The sequence below is a fragment of the Rhyacophila brunnea genome, unplaced genomic scaffold, assembly GCF_057557595.1.
Source record: "Rhyacophila brunnea isolate RB1 unplaced genomic scaffold, BYU_Rbru_1.0 scaffold_21, whole genome shotgun sequence".
NCBI classification, from domain to species: domain Eukaryota; kingdom Metazoa; phylum Arthropoda; class Insecta; order Trichoptera; family Rhyacophilidae; genus Rhyacophila; species Rhyacophila brunnea.
The window spans coordinates 15,350,570-15,376,281 of record NW_028232871.1 but is presented as its reverse complement, the minus strand read 5'-3'; the positions used below and the strand labels follow the sequence as shown (position 1 = coordinate 15,376,281).

Sequence of the window (25,712 nt, the reverse complement as noted above, 5' to 3'; positions counted from 1 at the left end):
TTGCATTTTTGGCATGTCCCATGACTTTGATTGATTTTTTCATAGTTATTATATTATAGAATATTGGAAAGTTATGTATTTTTAACATGCAAATTTATTAATTTACTTTATTCGATCAGTTTAATACAACTGTCTGACCTGTATATATTTTAATTGATTATTTAGATTGAAAGGTAGTGTGTTTTTACCATGTCCCACTCCTAAATTCAAATAAACAAAGTCTGATTTCGTCATTAATTCTGAGTGTGTAAAATTAAATTCGTAGTGTCTTCAATAGCTTACATTATATATTTTTGGAAAATATACAGTTTTTCCGTAAATTTTGAGAAATATTGAAAAAAATCACGTTTAAAGTGTGTCCCAGGATATTTGAAAAAGTGGAATTCCACATTCCGTTACCATGATTTTAACATGAAGGCGAAAAATTTCCACTATAAATATGTATTTTTTTAATGTAGCAACATTTTTGTATAACACTGATAGCCATTTACAATTTAAATTGTTGGTGTGTGTCGGTATCGCTATCGGAACAGGTTGCTTTTTGGGTTGGTTATTTAAGAAGTTCCACTACTGTTACCACGATTTGTAAGGTAAGAAATCACATATTTCTATTTCACATACTATACATATGGAGATTATCTTTTATACTACAGATATAATAAAACATATCGCAGGTTTAACAATAAAACTAAGCTTAATTGAGGCTTCAACCACTTCTAAAATAGAATCCGTTACTTCCACTCCGAAACTATATTGGTGGTAACGTATATGTGGAATGTAAAAGTAACGAAATGGAATGCATAAAGTTGGGTTTACATTGTGTGTTTAGTTCTTCATAGATTTTAAAAGTTTTATTTTGTCTGTTCGTATGAAAAACAAAAATATTTTCATTAAAAAATATAGAAAATAACCTGACTATATAATAAAGATTAAAAAAGATTAAAAAAGTATGTGATATGTCTGAATACGCAAAACTAGCGCAGATAAAAGTATGGAGAGATAAAAAAACAACACAAGGAAAAGAAAAAACACCAGACTGAAATAATTGCGAGACAAGCACTGGCTCTGTTATACGCCACCAAAATTTTAAAACTTCTCCATACATTTTAGGCATAGAAATTTATAAAATTGTATGAAAAAGTATTTTTTTTGTCACGTTTAACAGAAATGTGCACCCTATTAGATTTAATACCTGGAACTGTAGGTATTCGCGAAATGTCAGAAAAGTACGTCTTGATTACAATCAACCTGTATAGCTACATTTTATGTTGATGAATACAAGTAAATTTCAAGACAACATACAGTCGAACTTGGTTATTACGAGTAAGATGGGACCGACTGAATTTGCTTTTTAGAAGCGTTACTCGTTATATCAGAGAATATGTATATTTAAATGAGCATGTCACATTACACAAAAAGTCGAAAATAAAAAATTTGGAAACCATCGTAAAAATCCCCGAAACGAGCATGGCAAAAAAGAAGTTGTTTATTGTAATGAACTCTGGTAGGTACCTACGAAATTCACAAACCTTGGATTTTTCAACCATATGCGTGGATACTTTTTTATTATTGTCGGCGAAACACCAATAAGGTAGGTACTTAGACACTTTACTAGTGTCATAAACGTAGTCCGACCCCGGCGGCATCCTGTCCAATCGGATTTTATTGCTTAGGGTCGAAATGTTTTAAAACGATCGACACATTAACAGTATTTTAGCTCAGTATATCCGATAAGTTGCTCGTTATAACAGTGAATAAATTAAATGTATAGCGAAAATCATAAACCAAATGTCAACAAATGTTTCCTTATTACATCCGAGATCTCGCTATGTCCAAGATCGTAATAACCGGGTTCGACTGTAATTATTTTCGTAAAAGTTATATACTCCGTGCCGCGCTAGAAACTCGCGTCCGAATCCCTTGCTGATTTAATTTTTTTCATATATTGTTAATTTGCTTTAAAATATTTTTTATCTGAGTTACAAATAATATAAATGCCAAATAAAAGTTATGGTAATGTATAGTGTGTCAAAATTATTACCTACCTTATTTTACTAGTATTGTGAAATTTATTGTAAAATATGTATATTTTAGTGATTAAGTTTGATTTGTTCTGTTATTGTATATTTATATGACTATCAAAAAATTCAAATAAATTTCATAAAACAAAAATTTGTTTTTATGGTAACATGTAACTTTAGCTTTACAAATTACACTCCGTTACCATTTCGTTCCATTCCGAAAATGTCCCCAAAAAAGTTGAACGTTAACTATTTTTCATTTGATTATTAAATAACGAAACATATATATTTTTCCAATAAAATTTAGTAAAAGTGATTACTGTCTTTAAAAAAATAGCAGAACAAATATTGATTGGTTTTTTCAAATACTAAAGGAAAAATGCTCTGCCATTATAGACATAGGGTAACGGAGTGGAACAAAATGTGCCCATGAATTAAAATTCAATAATATTTTTTGACTATTTGTACTTTTATTTTTAAGTGTATGGTTTTTTTAATCTAATAGAGCTCTTTTAATTGATAAAAAGTGTCTCATTCATGTTTTATAAGCTTAGTTTCGTAGTCACGGAACGGAAACTTATTATGCCCAATGTCATAAAAAAATGATATAAATATTGTATTAATCAATATTTTGCTGAAAAATTGCTATCACCAATTCAGCAATAGAACAAGAGATCTGCTAGCTATATAAAAATGGTTAATTTGAGTGAAAAAATAATATTACCCAAATTTCAAACATGTACAAACTTTGGCGAAAATGCCCGTCTGTCGCTGTTTGGGACACAAATCCGCGGTACAGAGATCTGTGAAGCGATTACGATAATAATTATAATTGGAAACAGCACGGTGCTTTATCGTGGGAGAAATCGCAACAAAACATAATCCCCCGTGACTTACAAAGTTTAATATAAAATCTGGGAAATATATCGCTAGTTTACTCGACGTCACAACTTTTAGTCGCTGTAGGATTGGTTTGTCGAATAGACCAAATGTCAAATGTTCAAGAGACGAAAAACAAATTCCATTATCCTATATTTAAATACCTACATGGAGGTATTTAAATTGTTGTTTTTACAGCATATGAATGCTGTATTCATTACAAAGCAATTTAAAAAAAGGGTGGTTCTGGTCCATTGAGATACAAAAAATTGTATTGCATTAAAAGGTCGAAAACGGATATTCGAAAAAACAATCCTATAGCGACGTATTTGTCTACAGGCAGAATTATTAGTCACTATGTGAGAACTTTGAATAAATAACATGAAAATTTTGTGAACAGATCGGGCTCATGGGTATCTAAAAACCATATTATTTTTAAGCCGATTGTATCCACATTTTATCGAAAAGTCCGTTGACTTACCAATCATCAATCCCGCGATCAACGCGTTGGACTACGACTACATCATAAATAGAGCACAATAAACTTTGTCAGTGATAGGTAGGAACTTATTTGTTTTCATTGAGCTAGGAATACAAATTGCAAATGGTTTTTTTTAATTCGATTAAGCCCTGCCTAAACTAAACCATTCGACCATGTCCGATCCTAATAAAATCATAATATGGACACCTCCACGCGAGTGGAGGTTTGTATTGACAGATTTTAGTTTTAACGAGAATTGGATATCAGCCACTTGCTCAACCTATTAGGTCTGTACTCGGACTCGCACACAAATTGTAAAACAAGATGTGTAGGTACTTGTCAGACCCAGGATTCGAACCTGGGACCCAAGACGTTATAGAACGACGTTTAAGCCGCGCGGCCATCGTGGTTAACACTATTAAACCAAACCATATAGGTACCTCTAAGTAAAGATAAAAAAAAAATTTCTTATATCGATAAAATATCTTAAGTTATGTGTGATTTGTGACATAATTCTAGATATTTTATAGATAGAAGAATATTTATATCTAGCATATTATATAGTTTGCTGTATCCAGGGTTAAATTAAATTTGGATACGGTAGTAGGTTTTAATGTTATAAATGTAAGGTTTGCAAATTGATATTTAAATACATCAATAATTATGTGTAAAATCGATTGCATCAGCATTATTAATCGTAAACACCCATTGCACCTTGAATCTTCAGGCGAAATCTACTACATAATAATAACACCCACGTCCACATGCCTGTTTACTCAGTGTTTAGTGAACAGTAATGGACGCTGACAAACTGCCATGGGGCCTTCCTTTGCTTACAAATCGACAGAACCAGTCAGACTGGTTTCAAACAAAAATAAACAAAACAGCAATTCGACAGATAGGTAGGTGGGTTAACCGCAGGTTCGTAAAAATAAAAGTTCCAACCTAACACCATACAAAACAGGTTTTCGTTACACGCAAAACCGCAGAAATCACTACTCCAATGTTAGTTTATAATATAATTGTATATTATGTATTTGAAATAGCGATGATCATTATCATGAAGAATTCGGTTAGTCGTGCAGTCATAGATAAATAGCTGATTCATTTTAACTTTATCGCAAAATAAATGTAGGTATAAATAATTACAATATAAAAAGAACTTTTTATATACCTACCTACCATGTTTTTAAATTTTCTGTTGAATCATATAAACTTGACAATTCTATGTAGGTATTAATAAATACTTTTTGTTTTACTTGATAGAAATACTGAATAAATACAGAATACTGAAATGTCATTTTGACATTTCATATTGATTTCCATAGTAACGCACGTATATATTAGTAATTTAGTTGCTAGGAACCACTTAGCAACCAATAATAGTGAGTACCTAGTAAATATTTCTTTTAACGAATTTTTTCCGAAACATACAAAACAGATTTAACTGAAAATGAATTCAATTCTGCGGCCCAAGAGCATTGTCGTCGTGTTCTGATATATTCTAAAAGTTTCAAATGTCTAGCTAATCGGGAAGTTAGTTAAAAATCTTCAATTGTCCAATACAAATCATGGACAAACAAGAAAAAATTTGTACTGGACAAACAAGAATACGAGCTAATAAAAACGTGGTTAAAAATAGCATTTGGACAATATTATGTTTCTACCGTTTCTCTCATTTTTTTCTAGATTTACGTTAGGAACACTTTTTACACACAAAAATAAAATACAAATTACAGATTTTAGCTGTAATTATCAAGATATTTAAACCTGGACAGAACATACCTAAATCATAAACGCTAATTTATTGTAGAGTACATTATTTTGTCGTGAACGGGACATGTTCGGTTTTGATTATACCTATCACGATTCACGCAGGGCGTAAGGCAGGGAAAGACGGATTCTTCTGGCATTGCCGGCCACGATGAAAGCAGTTTGGAACGGTGTTTAGTGTCATCCACAGAACAGATAATAAATTATTTCTGAGTTCCCTGTGTCATACTAACACACGAGTCGCCTGCACTACCAGAAAAATCCGACACCATTCTACATACATGACTAATTAGGTTATGAAACCAACAAGTTTTGATGAATACAGACGCATTTGTGGGATTTAAATAAAACTAAATGTATGCATTGAAATTCTCTAGGTACCTTGTAAACTGGGAAGTTATTCTCGACCGTGATTTCAACGGAGAAGGGTGGTTGATGTTGCACCCCTAATAGCGCCTGTATACGTGGATGGGTTTACTGTTCGCAATAGTGCTTATTTTATAATAGCGTGAAAATATGTAACTGTTTACACAAAAAAAGTGTTGACTATCTCTCTAATCTCATTCTTCAAGTGAGCGAGATGCGATGTTGTCATTTTATAGTACTATTTTGACAGGACGTATTGAAAATCGGTTAAGAATGAGTAGTTCGTTTATTTACCGGTTGGTTCGCCATTATCGTTCTACTGCGCAGGCGCAGATCTTACTTGCGCATAAAAATCAGAACAATTCAGAAGCTTCCAAAACTGTTTCGATTCATGCACGCAATCTTGCTAACTGCAGAATACCTAATACATGTTTTCCCTATACATTTTCTTATTGTGAACAGTAAATCCATGCAAGTGTAAACGGGGTATAAAACAACAAATCGTTACTTTATGCAGAAATGGACTTCGTCCTGTAATTTCCATTGATGTGGATTACATTATAATATATAGAACAAAAAATGTAAAGTCCGACAAAGGCAAGCCGCATGAGGCTCGTCTCGATAGTTTGGAATATGGACTAAAACATGACTAAAACCAATGTTACTAAATTGCAAGATATTGTAATATATACCTACCTATATCGACTGCCAAAGAAAGCCAATAATTCAGATGTAATTTGACCCAATGAGTGAGCAAAGCAATAATTGATTGCCTTCGTAGGTGCGTTTCGTTGTTCCATGAGACTTTAGTTAGAATATAATATGAGTTCGTGCAGGCAAATCGCTGTTGTTGGTGGCACGAACGAGATGGCTGGCTGGAAGTAGATGGAAGTAGTCAATCGGAATGTGGTAGGAACCGGTTGAGTTCTGCCGCTGGCGTGATTTTCGCCATCTCCTTCTACACAAGCAAACGTGCCCACACACACATGCATAGTCCTCATTCGCGATGTTTTATTTTATTCCACCGCGCGCGCCTCTTGGGTTGTCCCTCTCTGCGCGAGGCCGGAGTGTCGTCACGAAATGCAGCGTTGCCGTAATTATTTGTTTGCATTGAATTATGTATGCCCACAGAGTCGCATTATGCATTAAAAATATTCTAAAAATAATTAATGTGAAGGTATTGGTTGGTTGTACGGCAAAAATAGCATGCAAATTTGAATACAGTTTTGTTATGTATGTATGCCCGCCCACAGAGTCGCATTATCCATAAAAAGTATTTTAGAAATAATTATGAAGATTGGTTGGTTGTCCAGCAAAAATAGCATGCAATTTTTATGCGTACAATTGCAATAATACAATTATTACGAGGATAAAAGTAATCATTCATCAGGGATTGTTCAAGGAATGATCAACGATATATCTACATAGAGTCTGATTTCTATACGCTGCGTACACGTCATCACGGTTCTTTATGAACTAGTGGAACTAAATTCCTAAACCGCTTCAGCATTCTAACACTGCATTACGTCCGCCCCCGCCTACTCAATGCGACGCGATGACGTGTACGCCAGCTTATAGATATCTGAGTCTACGTATCAGAGGAAGTCGTCGAATTTCGTGGTTTAAAAACCTATGACATTGGTAGGAGTGCTGTTCCACCGAAATGTATCGGACAACAGAATTTAGATAGCCCTGATGGTGCCCTACTTCCATCTCCGATAAGAAATTACACTATACTTTCATATAGGTACATAGATACCTATTTGAAAGTACAAGGGATTTTCATAAATACTCATGGCACATTCAATAGACTTACCTACTAAAAAATTCATTAAACTGATGTTCTCAAATGAATGAGGTTAAAATAGAAAATTACAGTACCTCACTCACATTGTGATAGTTCCAGGTAGCAAACAACAAATTATTGCATTTCGTGATATTGAGTATTGGTCAAATCTGCTGCGATTTTCAGTGTTTTTTTACAATTCACTTAAAAAACATGGGCTTGCGTTTGCTAACAGATCCAAGACAGCGAAAATCTTGGTATTGAACATACATAATTTTGAAAAACACTTCCGAGAAAACATATAACCAATAGAAAAAATTCTTTTTGAAAAAAGTAAGAAACCCCACCCCGCAGGAATCGAACCTGCATCTCCTGGGTTTCGCGCCCGTGCTCATTGACCACAATGCTAAAGGCGCCGTACTTAATAAATACATTTTCTCAGAAGTCTTAAGGCGAATTAATCGTTGAATAAAAAAATAATTAATTGAAAATCTACGTGTTAAAACACATGTTGCAAACTACATGCACATTTGGCACGGCAGCCTGCAGCGCCATGTTCCTTAACCATTGGAGACCTTTATCCAGCACTGGACCAACATTATTTGACTAACGATGTTAAATTTAATGTAGACTGTAGTAGGTAGAGCATGCAAATGCAATTATTTCTAAAACGTACTTACTATAACTACTCTGAAGTACTAAACATTGGTATGTACGTAAAATAAAGCAAGACGCCTATGTATGTGATAAAACATAATAGAGCCGTTATTTTGATGGTGGGCATAAAAAATCCCAAATGGAAGCCTGCACAATCCGTCTCGCCATTTGCATGTTGCTGTCCCTTTCCCGCCATCTGATTAGGAGCGGCGGCGATCAGCGGTGCAGTGTCGTCACAGGCTGCGTTGCCAGACCGAGCGCGATGGCCGCCGCGGTGGCGAGCCGGCAACGCAGCGGAACAAAATACGACTGCCGAGAAAAAAAAACACAACATTGCAATGCGTACGAAACCGAAAAAGTGAGTCAGTGTGGGAGTTGGGAGCGCAAAGACGCTATGTATATTTATAATACGTGTAAAATTATGTCTGTGGTCGCATTGAGAAACAGCCGGCTGATGCAGAGTTGAAAAATGGAAAGCGGCAAAGCTTTATTCGCAGACTGTAATTCGTTCATCAGATTCGTAAACAATAACATCGATTTTTTTTACTAATAAACAAATTAAATCTTTCGTTATATCATACACCTACAATAACATAAGACCCATATAACTAATAACCACGAGGCGAAATGAATTAGTAAAGGGTACGGAATCAATGTTGAAAGTGTAGATATTTGGCTATGCAACCTCCATAACTTAAAAGGGTCTTAAGCTGTCTTCAAGCCGCGTTGCCACGATCCAAGAACACTCGAACCGAGTGCCATCCAAGCGCACTCGTATGAGACAACTTCATACAAATTACTCCTACCCAAGCTACCTACTTGGACCGCGTCCTACTCATCCCTAGCTTGGATAGGAGTAATGAGTATGTAGATGTCCCGTACGAGTGCGCTCGGTCCAAGTCAACTTGGATTGTGTCAACGCGGCTTAATGCATAGGTACCTAAGCTAGGTATATCTTTCAAATAAGAGCATTTTCATCAATCCACTGATGGGTGAAGTCCTGTCCGAACTGATACATGTACTTCTTCAGCAGAACTAAACTAGATAGATACCTATATCTAGTCGATTCAGCGTCCTAAATCTACCTTCGGGACCTTAGATTAAAGAATAAATTATTATCTACATCCCACGTGATAAATAATACTCTTCCACTTCCCTTATTCAATAATTATTAAATTTAATTCCTTGTCCTTATGCTTTAAAGCAAAGCATAATATTGATATCTCTCGATACAATAAAGTTAACAAAAAAATGGTTTTACAGTGGATAAGTATTCCGTGAATATATCATCAGCCTGAATCTATCCACTGCTGGATGAAGGCCTCTCCAAGCTGATTCCACTTATCTCGGTCCTGTGCGTTGCGTTGCCACGTATTTCCTCAGAACTTAATCATTTCATCGATCCAGCGTCCCCTTGGTCTACCTTACGGACGTTTTGTACCTCTTGGCTACCACCGGATGCCTATATTTGTCCAACGATTGTCCCTTCTTCGAGCTATGTGCCCAGCCCATTTCCATTTGAGGACTTTAGCGAACTCAAACGCAAACCCTTGTCTGTTTCCTTATCCACTCATTCCTCCTTTTGTCCTTCCACGTTATGTCCAGCCTGCACCTGTCCTCTTCGAGCTATGTGCCCAGCCCATTTCCATTTGAGGACTTTAGCGAACTCAAACGCAAACCCTTGTCTGTTTCCTTATCCACTCATTCCTCCTTTTGTCCTTCCACGTTATGTCCAGCCTGCACCTGTCCATACCACGTTGTGCTACTCTTAAGTTTCTGGATTTCTCTTTTCCTTAGGGTCCATGTTTCACACGCATATGTGATTATGGGAAACACACACTGGTTGAACACTTAGTTATTTACGTTATGCCAAAGCATAATATTGAATCTATCCCTCCATACAACTAAAGTTGACAAAAATGTTTTTACAGTGGATAAGTATTCTGTACAAGTACATACGCCAAATAGAAACAAAATATTGATTTTCTAACAAACAAAATCCTGACTCTTGGTCCTGTAGGATGGCAACCAATTAAGAACATTAAGAACACGTCGATGACACGAACACGTGACAGATTAATCCCATGTATTCGTGTTCCTGAGAATAAATCATGAAAACATAGATTAAGTTTTAAAAAAATCGGTATAGGTATGTACTTATGTACACGCGCGTTAAAAGTTATACGTTGGCATAACAAAGCAAAAACAAAACTTGTGATAACCTAGATTCTTCGATTCGAATTACACACTCAAGAAAAGGGACCGCTTATTGGAACGCCGTTGGTTTATTTCTATACACTTTAACTTAAGTAGGTATATTACTAAATTATTTATCGTTGTTTTTATTTTTAAAGTAACAACTGCCACAATGACGTTTAATAGTATGTTTACGTAAGGAATTGCAAATGGCCGACAATAATACATTCGCTGCCTACATATTATATACCATACATGGCAACGGAACAATTGTAAACTATAATATTATTATACTGTATAATCGTCACGATTGCAGTATCATACTGTGACACAATGGTAGTGCGTTCGGCTGATAACCGAAAAATCGGTGGTTCGAATCCAATCGAGTGCGTTTACTTTTGTGTGAAAAAATAAATTATGTGTTACATGTCACACGCCAAAAATACCTAGGTGTTTCATAATTCTACGTTGTCTCATAAAGAACATGACGTAACAATTTTTTGCTGTCGTTTTAATTCGCAAAATCGCTAATTGTCGCAAATTGCTTTTCAGCTGATCAAATACACAATTTATTTTGTTTTACCGATATTATACGTTAAATAATATGTAAAAGTTGTACAAACACAAATCAATAATGGATTAGTAGACATAATTTTATTCCGGTTTAGCTCTCAAATGTAAAAATAATTCTGATACAATCGATTTTACAGTCAAGGCCTCTCTATAAACGGATACCGACTGAATGGAATAAGGTTACATAATATAATATTGCTGTGTCAATTGACAATAAATTACTATTATTATTATGAACGAATAAAAATGGCCAATGCAACTTTACCAATTGCAAAACGGCCATTAAACAATATTAGTTTGTTCTGGCAAGGTTAAAAAATAATAGGTCTTTGACTGCATTGACCGGCGCCTGGATTTCGTTGTTATCGAAGAACATTTTTGCGGTTAGCTAGGTAGGTACTAACTTTTTTAATATTTAATATTATACGCACCTACCTAGATAATTTATTTATTATCCCGTTGCAATTAAACAAAATTATGTACATCGGGAAATATTAAGTGCAGGCAGCAGACATTTTATTGAATAGGTAGGCCAAGTAGGTATGTAAATAAAGCTCTGGATAATAAAGATGTTGAGACATCAGAATAACGAAACGGTTCAATGAATAGCAGAACATGAATTAAAATTAACGGAACAAGATGAAACAGAATATGAAGTAACGGAACACGAAGAAACAGAACGGTGACAAAACAGAACAGAGGAAAAATACTTATAACATTTAATATTGAAAGTGTCGTACCTATCTCTATAACATTATGTTATACGAGTATCTATTTACGTATAGATTTTTAACAACACGGTTTTCAATACGCCGTAAACAAATCAAATTATATAATATAGATTGTGCATCCCTAATTTCTGGAAAGCCTCAATTAAACGGGACTCAACTCGGTGTTGTCGGCAAGCTAGGTACCTATATCTTGTCTTAATCAATCTAATATGTTAAAAATGCTCTCTAAAGCCGCGTTGACACGGTCCAAGTACGATCCAAGTAGACTTGGATAGGAATAATTAGTATGAAGATGTCTCATCCAAGCGACAGCTCCATACTATTTATTCCTATCCAAGTTAACTTGGATGAGTAGGACGCGGTCCAAGTAGCTTGGATAGGAATAATTAGTATGAAGATGTCGCATACGAGTGCACTTGGATAGGAATAAATAGTATGAAGCTGTCACTTGGATGGCTCTCGATCCAAGTGTACTTGGATGGTACTTAGACCGTGTCAACGCGGCTTAACTACATGAAATATTGAGTTACCTACTTAAATAATTCTGTGAAGCTAAAAAACAGAAATTTACCTATTTGGAAATGTATTACAATCTATCTAGTAAACTCATTGTTTCATTGTGGTCACCCAAGAATCTGGAACCTACTAGAATTAGATGGATTAAGACGAGATATAGTCTGACAGTGATTATTATTAGCCAATGCCCACACAGGTCACATTAAAGTTTTAAAAAAAAAGTATGAAACTCTTAGTACAGACCTACGAACTTATCTGAAGAATTGGATGGGATGACCCAAACAAGACTCGTAACTGGACAAAATCTGACATTCGAATGAATTTTTCAAAATGGCGTCCTGTGGTAGTCCGCAGTACCATTTTTGACCATTCTACATCTAAGTTTGTAGGTCTGGAGTCGGGTGGCAATGGTTGTGTAAAAATATCTAAATTAAGAAGATAGATTCAGGTTTTTCGAATGGCCAACGTGCAGTGATCATAATATAAAATAAATATAGATAATTAATAAATAGATATGACAAAAATTAATGTTTTATTTTTCCCCTGTCCCGTAATAATTGTCAGTTCTGTTTCTTGATGTACTGTTTTGTCAGGTTACCTAACAAAACATGCACAAATAATCACCACTTTAAGTTATAGAAATCTGTATCACCTACTGTTAGTTTTCTCTTACGTCATCTATGAAAATAAGTTGGAAATATATTGAAACGATGGTAAATTTAAAAAAGGAATGAAAGTCATTGTCAAACTATTTCACTGAGAACCCGACTGCGAAGCAAATAAATATATTATAAGAGTAGGTACCTATTGTATCGTATCATGCCTATTCGTTATACAGTCGAACTTGGTCATTCATTAGGAGGAAGATGAGACCGACTGAATTTGTTCGTTATAAGCATTACTCGCTATATCAGAGAATAGGTATTTTCAAATGAGCGGTCACATAACACAAAAAGTCGCAATTCAAACAAAAATACACGATTAGAATTTTTCCCCGAAACAAGCATGGCATTCATATACCACAAAAAGAAGTTGTTTATTGTAATAAACGCTGGTAGGTACCTACTGACTTCACCTTTATTTTTTTACGTGAAATTTCAACCATATGCGTGGATACTTTTTCAATGTTGTCGGCGAAAACACCAATTAGGTACTTAGACACTTAATTAGTGTCATAAGCGTAATCCGATCCAGGCGGCATCCGTGTACGGTCGGATTTAATTGCTTAGGGTCGAAGACACATTAACAGTTTTAAGAAAAAAAATTGACGATATTTTTGCTCGGTATATCCGACAAGTAACTCGTTATAAAAAAGTTTTAACTCTATTAATATTAAAAAATCAATGAATTATCTATTAAAAATTCCACTGCTGTTAGCGACAGTATGTTTTGACTAACTCGATTTTACGGTTTAAAAAAATGTGAATAGTAAACACGACACGTGCTCGCCTTGCATTTGGGACAAAGCCCCGGTTCCATAACATTGTAAATGCGTAAGTAAACACTGTAAATATTTTCATAACTGTCACGCGAACACCTGATTTCTAGAATAAATACCGATGGATTAACCTAATGCGCTCAAAATGGCCACGATCAGTCGATACGAAGTTTTATTGGCGCAAGCTAAATTAAAAAACAAACGAAAGCCGACGATTAAAATTAAATTAGTAATTGCGGCATTTTGAAATGAGGGTGTAAGATAGGCAGGCACATGCTCTGTGTAAACTGGAAAAATACAGTTACCAGTGTCGAGTGATGATTTGATTCATATCATAGGTATTAGTATTACGAAGGTGAAAAAACCCCAAAGGAATAATCAAAGACGCTAGAAATTAGCCATGGCTTGGCGACATCACGAGGGGTAGGGTGTCAGATTCTTGTGGCAGTGCAGGCGGCTCATTTAAGAGTTGGTACCGTTACTTTCAAATGACGCTAAACACCGTTCCAAACTGCTTTCGTCGTGGCCCACTGCCAGAAGAATCTGTCATTCCTCTACCTACTGACTACGTATACTTCTGCATTATATTATTCTGCAAGAGTAACCTGCCAGAAGTAAAACAAGCATGGCTGGGTTAAGCCCATCTCTCCATTCCTGTTCAGAGCATCAGAAGTCATCCTCGCTAACGTCCGATATTGCATTTGATATTTAAAAAAAAAAAAAAAGGATAAAGAAACTAGTGAATGTAAGTGACTTCGTTACTAAAATGTCAACCTAAAATTGTAATTACCCGGGAAAACTACTACAATACGTTACTATTCAGGTGTAATAATGAACTTTACAGATTACAGATCCAAGACGTTCACAACGTGACATGAAAAATAGTATTAAAAACTACCTATATCAAGTACACGGAAGAAATACGCCAAATGAAAACGTCCACCTAAAGTAAATAATTCATCCTCACGTAGGTGCAATTATTAATATCTGGAGCCATTTGGTTGAGCAATCCTAATTGGCATTACCAATGGCAGGTAAGCTGTGCACACTGGGAGAACAAACAAATGGTGTTCCTGATTTCTATCATCAGGAAAACACAGAATGGCGAGTTCGCCTTTGCACCCGTCGTCATAATGTTGGGAAAAGTATTTATTGTACTTCTTATAAGGAAGTGTGTAATTTATCGAAGTAATATATTATTAAGGTATGTAGGTATTTTTGTATTTTATTTTCCCCTACGAATAATACAAGATAATGTCGTCTCTGTTCTGGCAGAACACACTAACTGGAGAATACTAGTTTTGAGTAATTTTACTTTGAAGTTGTTAAAATGTTTGAAATGGTCTATCATGTGAGTTTATTAAGTAATCGTAAAAAAGGATGACTTCAAAATAATGACTGTTTATTTATTAAGAAGGTTTCCAGACGGTAAAAATTGAAATAAGGAACATTTTGGTATAACTAACTCAATATGTCATTTTTTCGAATAAGTGTCTTCTGCCAGAACAGTGACGATGTGATCTAGGCATGACTGTTACAATGTTTACTGGTTTCAATCTTCGAATTCCCACGACAGGGAGTTTTCATCATGCCCCTTGGGGGATTTAAACATAGACGAGGCATTTACATAAATGTTGAGTTTAATTTGACCATTACGATCAAAGTACGTACTTAGTGGGTGGCTCTATTAGTATGTCATATTGGTAGATACTCCCTGCATTAATAGTAAAGCAAACAAAATGAGTAAATAATACTGCAACCCAGGGAATGTTTGTAATTCCCATTTTGTAACAATGATAATAGGTAGTGCATGTCTAATTTGATACACAGCAAAATAATAATGTTTGCATTTTTAACCAACATAAAGATTATGTATGAATAAAAAGGGCGTAACTCCCGATTTTTCGAAAAGTGCTTTTATTAGATATTAAAAATGTATACAACTAAATACACGTTCTGTAAAAAGGAAGTAAACCGCAAATGCCGAATTAATATCTAAATTCAGGTTTTAATTTACGGAAAAAAGCATTTACCCTCAATTTTAATGATTTTGCTGCAATAATTTCTTTAATTATTATTAGATCGAAAAGATATTACACCAAAAATCATCAATTATTATCATGCACCCAATGTCTATGCCTATTTTTTTTTAAATATTGAACCAAAATCATTCAAAAAACGTTTTTTGCCCCTCCTGTAAAATTTGTTATGTGAAGTTACGTCCTTTTTCCTAAACACGGTCGATATATTGTATAATAAGTTGATGATGCAGTATAACAGCATTACTCTCAGTCCTAGTGAGTCTATTCTATATCAATATTCTCCATTGATGACATAAGCGAAAGATAATTTACGTAAATATGCAATATTATGGAATATAATAACTAGACGATAACTTAAAAAAAATGTCGGTTGACACTATAGGTATTATTATAATAATATCTATTCAAAACATTATGTGTGACAATCAATTTAAATAAGAAGTGAAACTATTGGCGAAAGCTTTCTGAAAATAAACGTAAGTATTGAACTGAATTACTTTATTGAAAGGAGAATGAAAACGTTATAATCATTTCTGTGTATTGATTTTGAATTGCTGAGTAAATAATAACATAATTTCGTGAATCATCATTAAATTTGTAAAACAGTAGTGAATAAATTACTTAAATTAAACTTACAACGCCCACTTTATCCATCACAATGATCTGAGGCTAATTACCTGTAATTTCGATTATAAGTAACCATACTAGATAACAGTGATAACCCGTTGTACATATCCATTTATATTTTATTAGTGATGATGAAATTAATGTCATAAGAATATAAATTATAATAAGACGGCCTCAATTCAAACGAATTTCAATTATTATAATTAATTAAACCAAATTTTTTTTTACCAAGACGAATTGGTTAATTTTATGTAAAAGATTTAGAACTGCTGCAATCTATTATTTTATTACATTTGGAGAATGACGTCACACCAAAATCAGCTGTTTTCACAAACAGAAAAAAGGTAACTGCATTTTTACGATTTTGAATATTAAAACACAGGAAGGATATGACATGTACTCAATTCTAATAAATTATTAATTATTCTGATGGTACATAATATACCTATATAAATATTAGTTAATTTCCTATTTCATCAAAAGTAGCTTTTAGCTTTATAAAAATATGTACTGGCAGTAATAATATCTTGTTTCAATAAATTCAACTAGGTATGCATAACATGCATTATTCTAAATTGTATGCTATGGTACCTAATATAATCGATTTATAAATGAATATTTTTATTACACACTGTGCAACGGATATTATGAAATAAACAAAATATTCCTAGAAGTATGCACAGGTGGTATAACAGACGTGTTTTCCAGGTATTTCGGTATAGGTAGGTACCTGAACTGAAATAGGGGGGATGGTTGTTTACAGTTGTTTATTTTACTAAACTTTGGGACAGAAATCCTTTTGGTACCTATTTTGATAACCATGGGAATAAACCACGTAGGACCGTTAACTATGTCTATTTTATGAACATCGCGATCATTTATTATGATTGACAAAATGAACATTAATAAATTGACTGCTGACCAGATAATTACTTTTTAATTACATTTAAATATCATGCTAATTATATCGAATGGCCACCTAATCGTTACTCGCTAGGTGCGTCTTTAGCGTCCAATGTATTAAAAATTCTAATTTATTTAAATACAGACAATTTTAGGTTCTGACGTTGAAGGAATTCAGAAATATGAACAATAATAATTATTGGCCCTTCAAGTATTCAATTCACAGTGTAATAAATTCGTAGAATAATGTTCCCATTATAGATTGCATGGTTTTAAAAATCTACTCATATTTTTATAGAAGATTAATGGGTTTAAAAAAATCACTCACCATTTGGTTTGAAGGTAGTCGCCGTGTCGAATGAGGGCGCCCTGATGGGATGCTTCTCCTGTTTGAAGCTCCTCTCCTGGACGAAAGGAGCCGCCAAGGAGACGGCAGGGAGGGACTCTCCGCGAGTTAGCGGAGGCCTGGCGCCTCCCGTCACGTGATCGTCGCCCAGGAGACGCTTCGCACCTGGCGGCTCGTGACCGTGTCCATGCCCGTGTCCGTGCACCTGACCGTGATGGTCGTCGTCTTCGGGAGCTCCTCGCTTAATTCCTAACGGCACCGGCGGCCTGTGATGAGCTAAATGGTGGGTGGGGTGCGATCCTCCGCTCGCGGAAACTTCCCTTCCTCCTGCGTTACTTCGCACTCCACCGTACTCCGACAATAGGCCGGCGCCTCGAGCGTGGTGCAACGCTGACAATCCGGCCGAAATCTGATGGTGGGCAGGCGGCACTCCGCTTTGAGATCCCGCCCCCGACCCGGAACCGTTCTGGTGGGTTTCCAAAGGGGCGCGATGCCCGGCTTTGGCGTGGGCGCTCCGCCCTTCCTGGAACCCGTGCGCCCTCTTCATCTGCCTGGCCGTGTCCAGCACTAATTCTATACGGTCGGCGCCCTCGTAGTTCACGCAGCCGCGGCACACCGCCTCGGAAAAGTCGTGAAGCATGGCCCAGGGCATCCTCGGCAGGTCGCACAGATAGCAGTGCTGCCGCTTGGCCTGGTGTACTTGCATCACCGACATCTTCGCGATCGTTTTCTCAAACTGTAACCACTGAATGTTAAAACTCGAATCGACACACTTGCGCGCTACATAGTTAACCGAGAACCCACAACGACTACGTCACCCTGGAAATGAAAATTATTGTTGAAATATCGTAGCGGTCCACATTAAACAACACTGACGCGACGAATTCACTCGAACGACTGGCGCTTCGCCTTCGGGAACGGTTGGCCGCCGCTCGTCGCAGGAAATCGAACTCACGGAGTAGGTAAATGAAACGGCCGCGGAGTGAGGGCACATCGGAGGCGGCCATTATTGATCGAGTGACGTCACGACGCGCCGCGCATAAACGGAAACTCGTGTACATAACGTTATCGAAGCGTCATCAGCGGCGACGCGGAAATGTATATACGAAATAAAACCTCATCCGTCGCACATTAAGGCCATGCATTAGTTGAGGCACGGTCTAAAAAGATCGTTGCTAGGCGATGTGCGGATTGCGGGTCGCGGGTGAAAATGACGCCTGTCAAACGAAATATTATTTCTCATATAAATCCAACATACGTCCATTTTATGTTCTGTTTATTTTTCTATTAGTATCAATAATAATATATTCATTGACATGTTTGCTTTTTAAAGTAAATGGGTAAAGTTTTTAGTCATCTTTACACGATTTTAGAATTAATTGGCCCGTCGCCATCACGCAGCAAAGTGACGTGCGTCCGACTCCACGTTCTCTCAATGAATGCGAAGCAAGTACAAATTTTCGTCGCGCGTACAGTTGAACATTATTTGGCGTTTCACTGATGCGTCACCTTAACATTATTATTATCTCAGCGAAATAAAATCATTTGGTGGATGTGACTAGGGCCCGTTTCAGACGGGACACCGGTGTCGCGCTCAATATAATATAGAAGGCATTTGTATTATGTTTATGAACGCCCCAGAACTAATGAGTCAACGCATAATTTCGCGTTATAAATTAGAACATAAAACTGGCTGAGGTAATAAAAACAAGTGTATCGGCGGCTAGAGAATGTAGCGGAATACAATGGCCCCTTCATTCGAATACAAAGGCCCCCTTATTATATATGAGCTCGACACTGGTGTCCCGTCTGAAACGGGCCTAGTTCTCCGCCGTCGTCAGCTGACAGACGTGTTGCTATCTTTTTGTCATCGAATTATAGTACGCGGTCCAAAAAATTATAGGACGTGTTGAAAATGTAAAAGTTTTTGTTTCTCACATAAAGATACCTCTTTCGAGCTTTTTACACCAATTCGTAGGAAATGTCAAAATTTTAGTTCTTTTGGCATATTTTTTAATGTCAAAATTAAATCGTTAACATGAAAATACATTTTTACCGATTTTCAAAATTGTGGTATTTTGGACGTACTATACTTTTTTAATTGTACGCGGACCAAATTGATAGTACAAGTAATATAATTATAGTTCGGTTGGCAACACTGAGTTCACTGACAGATGGCAGTGATGGCACAGCGCGATGGAGGAGAACAGTCACAAGACCTAAGCATTTTTATCATATTCCGACTCACGCATCATTTCATTGTTTATTTTTTTTACAATTAATTAATTAATAAAAATCGAATTCCTTGACGCACCTCGAACGTAGCTGTCGCCCATTAGACCAATGAAACGTCAGAAGAACGTCAGACAAGAGCACGTAAAGACAAAATGGAATGCAAGGCGATGCGCGCGCACCTCACGCCAGGCCAGACGCGATCCATAGCCCCTCTATCTCTTTCTCCTTTCCCCGCACGATGAAACAATCCGCCTAAATTGTACCGTTAATATTACTTGGCCTGAATACTCACAGCGGTTTATGGGTGTGTGGGTGAAATGTGAGCAAGTGTTGGGCCACTCTCGCATACAGACGTCACTGTACGTAGCGTGCTCAACATTGCTACAGTGGGGTAATGTTTACCAATTCTCACGAGCGAGATACTGCAGAGATGAGACGAGTCCAATAGGAAAGGAATAGCAGATCGAGTCAAATATTCGTGACATTGAAAATATTAACTTTTTCATAACGAAACAAGTATATTAGTCTATGACGAAACAAATCAAACATAAGTAGGTACTTACCTACACAGGTAGAAAAAATGCTTCCTAATAGTATACATACCTACATACTTACTGAATATAATAAGTACCTAGTTGGATGTAAATTGTACGTATTACATTCACCGTGATCTGTTGTACCCGAAATGCTCCGAGCGATACATCAGGCGCAATTTCAATACTGTCGATGATAGCGACCATCGCCAATAAATATCTAAACACTAATAAGACTAGGATAATTTGCATTTTATGAAAACCCCACTTGTTCTCTATTTATAGCTGCATTGTTATTGTTTAAAATCTGAGAGCGGAATGCAGAAACATTTGTCATAACTAAAATTTCCTTAGCAGAAAACACTATACAGAAACATTCTATTGAAAATAATACCATATTTAAAAATTCTCTTTCATATTGTTTAGATAAATTATTTTATAATTGTTAAACGATGACAAAAATATGACAACTGCATTTTATAAATGCAATAACTATAAATACCTACATATTAACATTTAATTATAATACTCGTATGTTTCCGTTATAAGTCATTATACGTGATTCCACAGGCACCGCAAGATATATTTTTAACATGGTAACACTAGCGTCAAGTGTCATTCTATCATCTGGCATCTTGTATTTCTGTGGGCTGGCGTATAAAAGTAAAATAATATTCTGCAAGTACATGCCAAACGAATTAACACATCAATATCCATATTGAGATACATTGTTGAATGAATTTGAATGTATGGACTGTTTTATAGACATGCGAATTTATTTTGACAGCAGCTGTCAGTGATAAATGGTAATACAGAAGAGGGCGTGTTCATAACAAAAGTAGTCTATGGTTAAGGATTCCTTAACTCTATACTCAGGATTGTCTATAGTTAAGTCATGCTTTTCGGCGACTTATCCTTAGGATCGAAATCTTAGATTGTGCATTCCGCTCTGAGGGTATGTATTATAAAAATAATGTAAACTCTTATTTTAGTCTATACTCTATATGCTCTTAAGGCTATACCTCAGTTGAGGCATGGTCTAAAAAGATCGTGGCTAGGCGATGCGCGGATTGTGCAAATGACGCGTGCCGAACGAAATATAAGTCGTCATATAAATAAAACATGCGTCCATTTAATGTTCTGTTTATTGTTCTATTAGTAACAATAATAATATATTCATTGACATGTTTTCCTTTTCAAGTAAATGGGTAACGTTTTTTAGTCATCTTTACACGATTTAAGAATTAATACCCCCGTCGCCATCACGAAACAAATGGACGTGTTCACAGCTCGACGGTCGCTCTCCGATTGCCAGCGAATCCAAAATTTCGTCGCACCTATAGTGTACGAAGTACCGTCTTAACTTAACCTACCTACCTATGTATTGAAAAAAATGTAATTTATAAATTACCTACATAAGTAGACAGATAAAATATTTTGCGGCGAAATGTTACAACAATGGTGTGTCAAATATACCCAATCTCGTGTGATGACATTAATTATGGACATATTATTTATCTGTACCTGCCGATTTTTCCACAATCGTACTTTTCATTTATGATGCATATAAGTGACAAATTACAGTCTTCTTTCGCCAAAGTGGCAAGCACACAATCCACTATTATAGGTAATAATGGGCATATTGTTTTCTATTCGCAGCCAAATGAAACAATAATTAATATTGAATATATATAATTTTGAAAACACTTCTGAGAAAATATATTATAAATTATAACCAATAGAAAAAATGTTTTTGATAAAAGTAGGATCGAACCTGCATCTCTCGGGTATCGCGCCTACGCACATAGACCACTATGCTTAAGGAGTCATACAATTGCGACACATTTTAACTAATGTCTTTTAATACTCTCTGGAACGTTTTCCAAATTGTGCTACTATTGGCGATCGGTTTTGTATTTTAAATTAAAGCAATCAATAAGATAATTAATATTGCAGTACTATTGGACAGGCTTGTTTATTCGAAGTGGGATTGGGCAGGAACATCACAAGGATACCAGGTGACTGATGAAGCGAAAGTGGTACTACATTAAGTAGGTACAGATAAAAGCAGGGAACTCAGAAGTAATGGGAACTGAAATACCTCACAGGTAAGAAGTAGTAGCAGGTAACCGATATCGAGTGAGGAAGAACCGAGATAAACTTAAACACGAGTCAAGAATATGTCATACGTCGAATACTGACAACTGCTCTCGGTTTATGCATTGACGCTCATTTAAAAGTGCCAGTAGCCATTGTGTTACCTACTCAATGCTAGCGGGGCGCACAAAATTGTGTTTTTGCTAATCGATTTTGAAATGCAAATAACACATTATTATTGGTGTATTACACAATCTATTGTACGTTTCATTTTCGTAGGACACACATTCAAAACCCTGCATCAAAATGTTATAGCCTATCGGAATAATAATATTTATTATCTGTTCTGTGGGTAAAAGACATCCTCGTCGTTTGCCAAAGACAAACGGTGCTGTAAAACTGAAGTGCCACAACGCAAGCTTGCTTGATTCCAATAACTGGATCCACGACTGACAATCATTGACGGCTGATGATGTCGTGTTTTTTTTTGTCTATAGTGATTTATCAAATTCCTTATTAATGAACTTATGTGTAACCGTAATGTATGCCTGAAAAAAATACTAATTCGTGTCACGGAATATAGATTCATGATTTAGACGGGTACAGAAGAAATTCTTGAGACTCCTTTACTTGAGGTTGTATGGATACTATCCGTGGCTTTATCCCACTGACTTTCTCTTAGGCATGCTTACTACATACCAGTGGCGAAGGGTGGAGGTAGGCTGTTAAGATCCGCCATAAACAGTGCACATTAAACCTTTTCAGACATACATATTTGTTTTCATTGCAATAAGACTACAATTTACAGATAGTGTTAGTTAGTTTTTAAAATTCAATTATACCCTGAGAAACCAAGCCATAATAGATAATAGTTAAAAAATACATGTCTATCTATAAAATATCTAAAATTATGCAATTAAATCATACATAACTTTGAATATTTTATAAATAGAATAATATTTTTTATTTATTATAGTTTGGTTTAGGCAGGGCTCAATGAATTAAAAAAATTAACCAACAATATGTGTAATATGTATTTTTAATCCAATGAAAACAAATAACTATGAATGAAAAAGTGTGCACAATTTTGTCGTATTGCCCAAATTAGACCAAAACTATTATGGTTTCGTTTAGGCTGGGTTTAATTGATTTTTAAAAACTAACTAACACCATCTGTAAATTGTAGTCTTAGTTCAATAAAAACAAATAAATATGACTAAAAAAGTTTAGTGTGCACTATTTATAGCGAATCTTAACAGCCTACCTCCACCCTTCGCCACTGCTACATACTGCAGTCTGCAATTTAGAAGAAATCTTTATTTACCTACGTATTTTTTTCGACTTATACGAGGTATAAATGAGAACTCCGCCATTCTGGGCAGTGTTGACCTGTGTGTACCTGATAACTATCTTAGAAATAGAGACCATCAGTTGTTTATTATCCCAAGGTGCAGAACCAACCTGCCACTGGTAATGCCAATTGGGAGGGCGATAACTATGTTCAACGAAATTGCTTCGGGTGTTGATATATTCCACCTACGTGAGAATGAGTTTATGTGGACGTTGTTTTATAAATTCTTAAAATAGGGTCTGCTTAACTCATCCGGTGTACTTCGTTGTACCTATCTAATTTATCTACTGATCTATCTCTTTTTTATGTAATACTGTTTTATATATATTTTTTTCTAAATGTCATGTTGTGAACGTCTTAAACTTATAATTTGTAATGTCCACAATATGTTAAGAAAATAAATAAATTGAAATTGAATAAAAAATGACAAACTGTTAAAAATAATATTATTGATTAGAAATTTCGTGGGAAAATAATGAATATAAATAAAAGGTAGCTACCTACTAAGTTATATGATTCAGAGTGTGTATTCAGACTGACGTGGTAATGATTCTAGGTCATCGCTATTTTTGTGGTCGATATTACGAATATGAGCCGGTGCCTGGTAACAAGGTAAACAATGAAACAAAGGTAGGGTTTGTTTATCAACGTGTAGAATTAAGCTCCAATTACGCCAATGTAATTGACCATTGGCATGTGTGCAAATATTCACACTGACCAGTGGCGAAGGGTGGAGGTAGGCTGTTTAGATCCATCATAAATTTTGCACACTAAACATTGTCAGTCATACGTATTTGTTTTCATTGAAATAATACTACAATTGGCAGATGGTTGGTATTGATCAGTTTTTAAATTTCAATTAAACCCTGCCTAAACCAGACCATAATACTTTTTGGTTGTTTTGGGCGATCCGGCAAACTAGTGCACACTTTTTTCAGTCATACTTATTATTGTTTTCGTTGAATTAAGAATACATATTGCAGATGATAATGGTTAGTTTTTTTTAAATTCATTAAGCCTTGAATATAGATACTAAGCCATAATCGATAAAAATCATTATCCTATCTATAAAATATCCAAAATTAAGTATTATTTAAATGGCATAATTTTATATATTTTATAGATACCTACTTATACGAATATTTTTTGAATACTATCTATATGGGTTGGTTTTCGCAGGGTTTGATTGGATTTTCAAAACTAACCAACACCATCTGTAAATTGTAGACTTAATTCAATAAAAACAAATAAGTACGTATGACCAACAAAGTTTAATGTGCATTATTTATGGCGGATGTTAACAGCTTACCTCCACCCTTCGCCACTGGTCTACACAGTGCCTGAAGGTGCCGAAAAGCGAAACTCGGGTCGGAAAAAACGACTCAAATGGAATAGTGCATAACTTAAATCCATTAGAATTTAATATTGAATTGTTTTGTACGGTATAGGTACGATGTAATAATTCTAATGGATTTCAGTTTTGTACTATTCCATTTGAGTGGTTTTTTGCGACCCGGGTTTCGCCTTTCGGCATCTTCAGGCGCTGTATACACTCACCAAAGACAAACACACACTGACAACGAACACTGAACTCTCGCTTATATAATATGAGTCGCTTAGAGTCATAACTCACATATTTCAAAAATCAAGTTTTGAGATAATCGCAAAAAACCAACAGAGCACTATTTTTTGTAATTAGAAGAAAATTATTGAATTCTCTTGAATAATAATGAGTGAGAGAGTGGAGTAACCTATTTTTTTTTTAAATATATATACCTAATACTCATAGCGTTGCAGACATACAGCATACTATGAGAAATAGAGGTCCCCGATTGGTTAGGAAGGCGTTGGTGACAAAACTCTATTCTTTGAAATATGCGAATTATTACACCAACAATGAACTTTGTCAATGATTTTCATATGGTTTAAATTGACTTTTGATACTCAACTATTTTTCTGTATATTGATTAATTCATTTAGAATCACTTGGCATATTTAACTAAAAAACGACAAAATTGCAATATGTGACTTATGACTCCAAGCGACTCATATAACCTATCTAGTCAAAGTCATAATAAAAAATACAACAAACAAATTATGAATAGTTGGAAGTGTAAGTAAAAAATCTAATTATTAAAAACTTATTAATAAATAATACACT

At 35.4% G+C, this 25,712-nt stretch overlaps 2 protein-coding genes across 2 annotated transcripts in view; both read right to left on the bottom strand.

The window, feature by feature from the left end:
• Pits (Protein interacting with Ttk69 and Sin3A) overlaps positions 1-18,254 on the bottom strand; it is a 39,318-nt gene extending 21,064 nt beyond the window's left edge. The window contains exon 1 of the mRNA XM_085949187.1: positions 17,318-18,254. Coding sequence (XP_085805313.1) covers positions 17,318-18,050 — 733 coding nt within the window. The 5' untranslated portion in view covers positions 18,051-18,254. The remainder of the gene's footprint in view (positions 1-17,317) is intronic.
• LOC147070772 (uncharacterized) overlaps positions 1-25,712 on the bottom strand; it is a 387,074-nt gene that overhangs the window by 34,006 nt on the left and 327,356 nt on the right. The gene's annotated exons all lie outside the window — the stretch shown is intronic.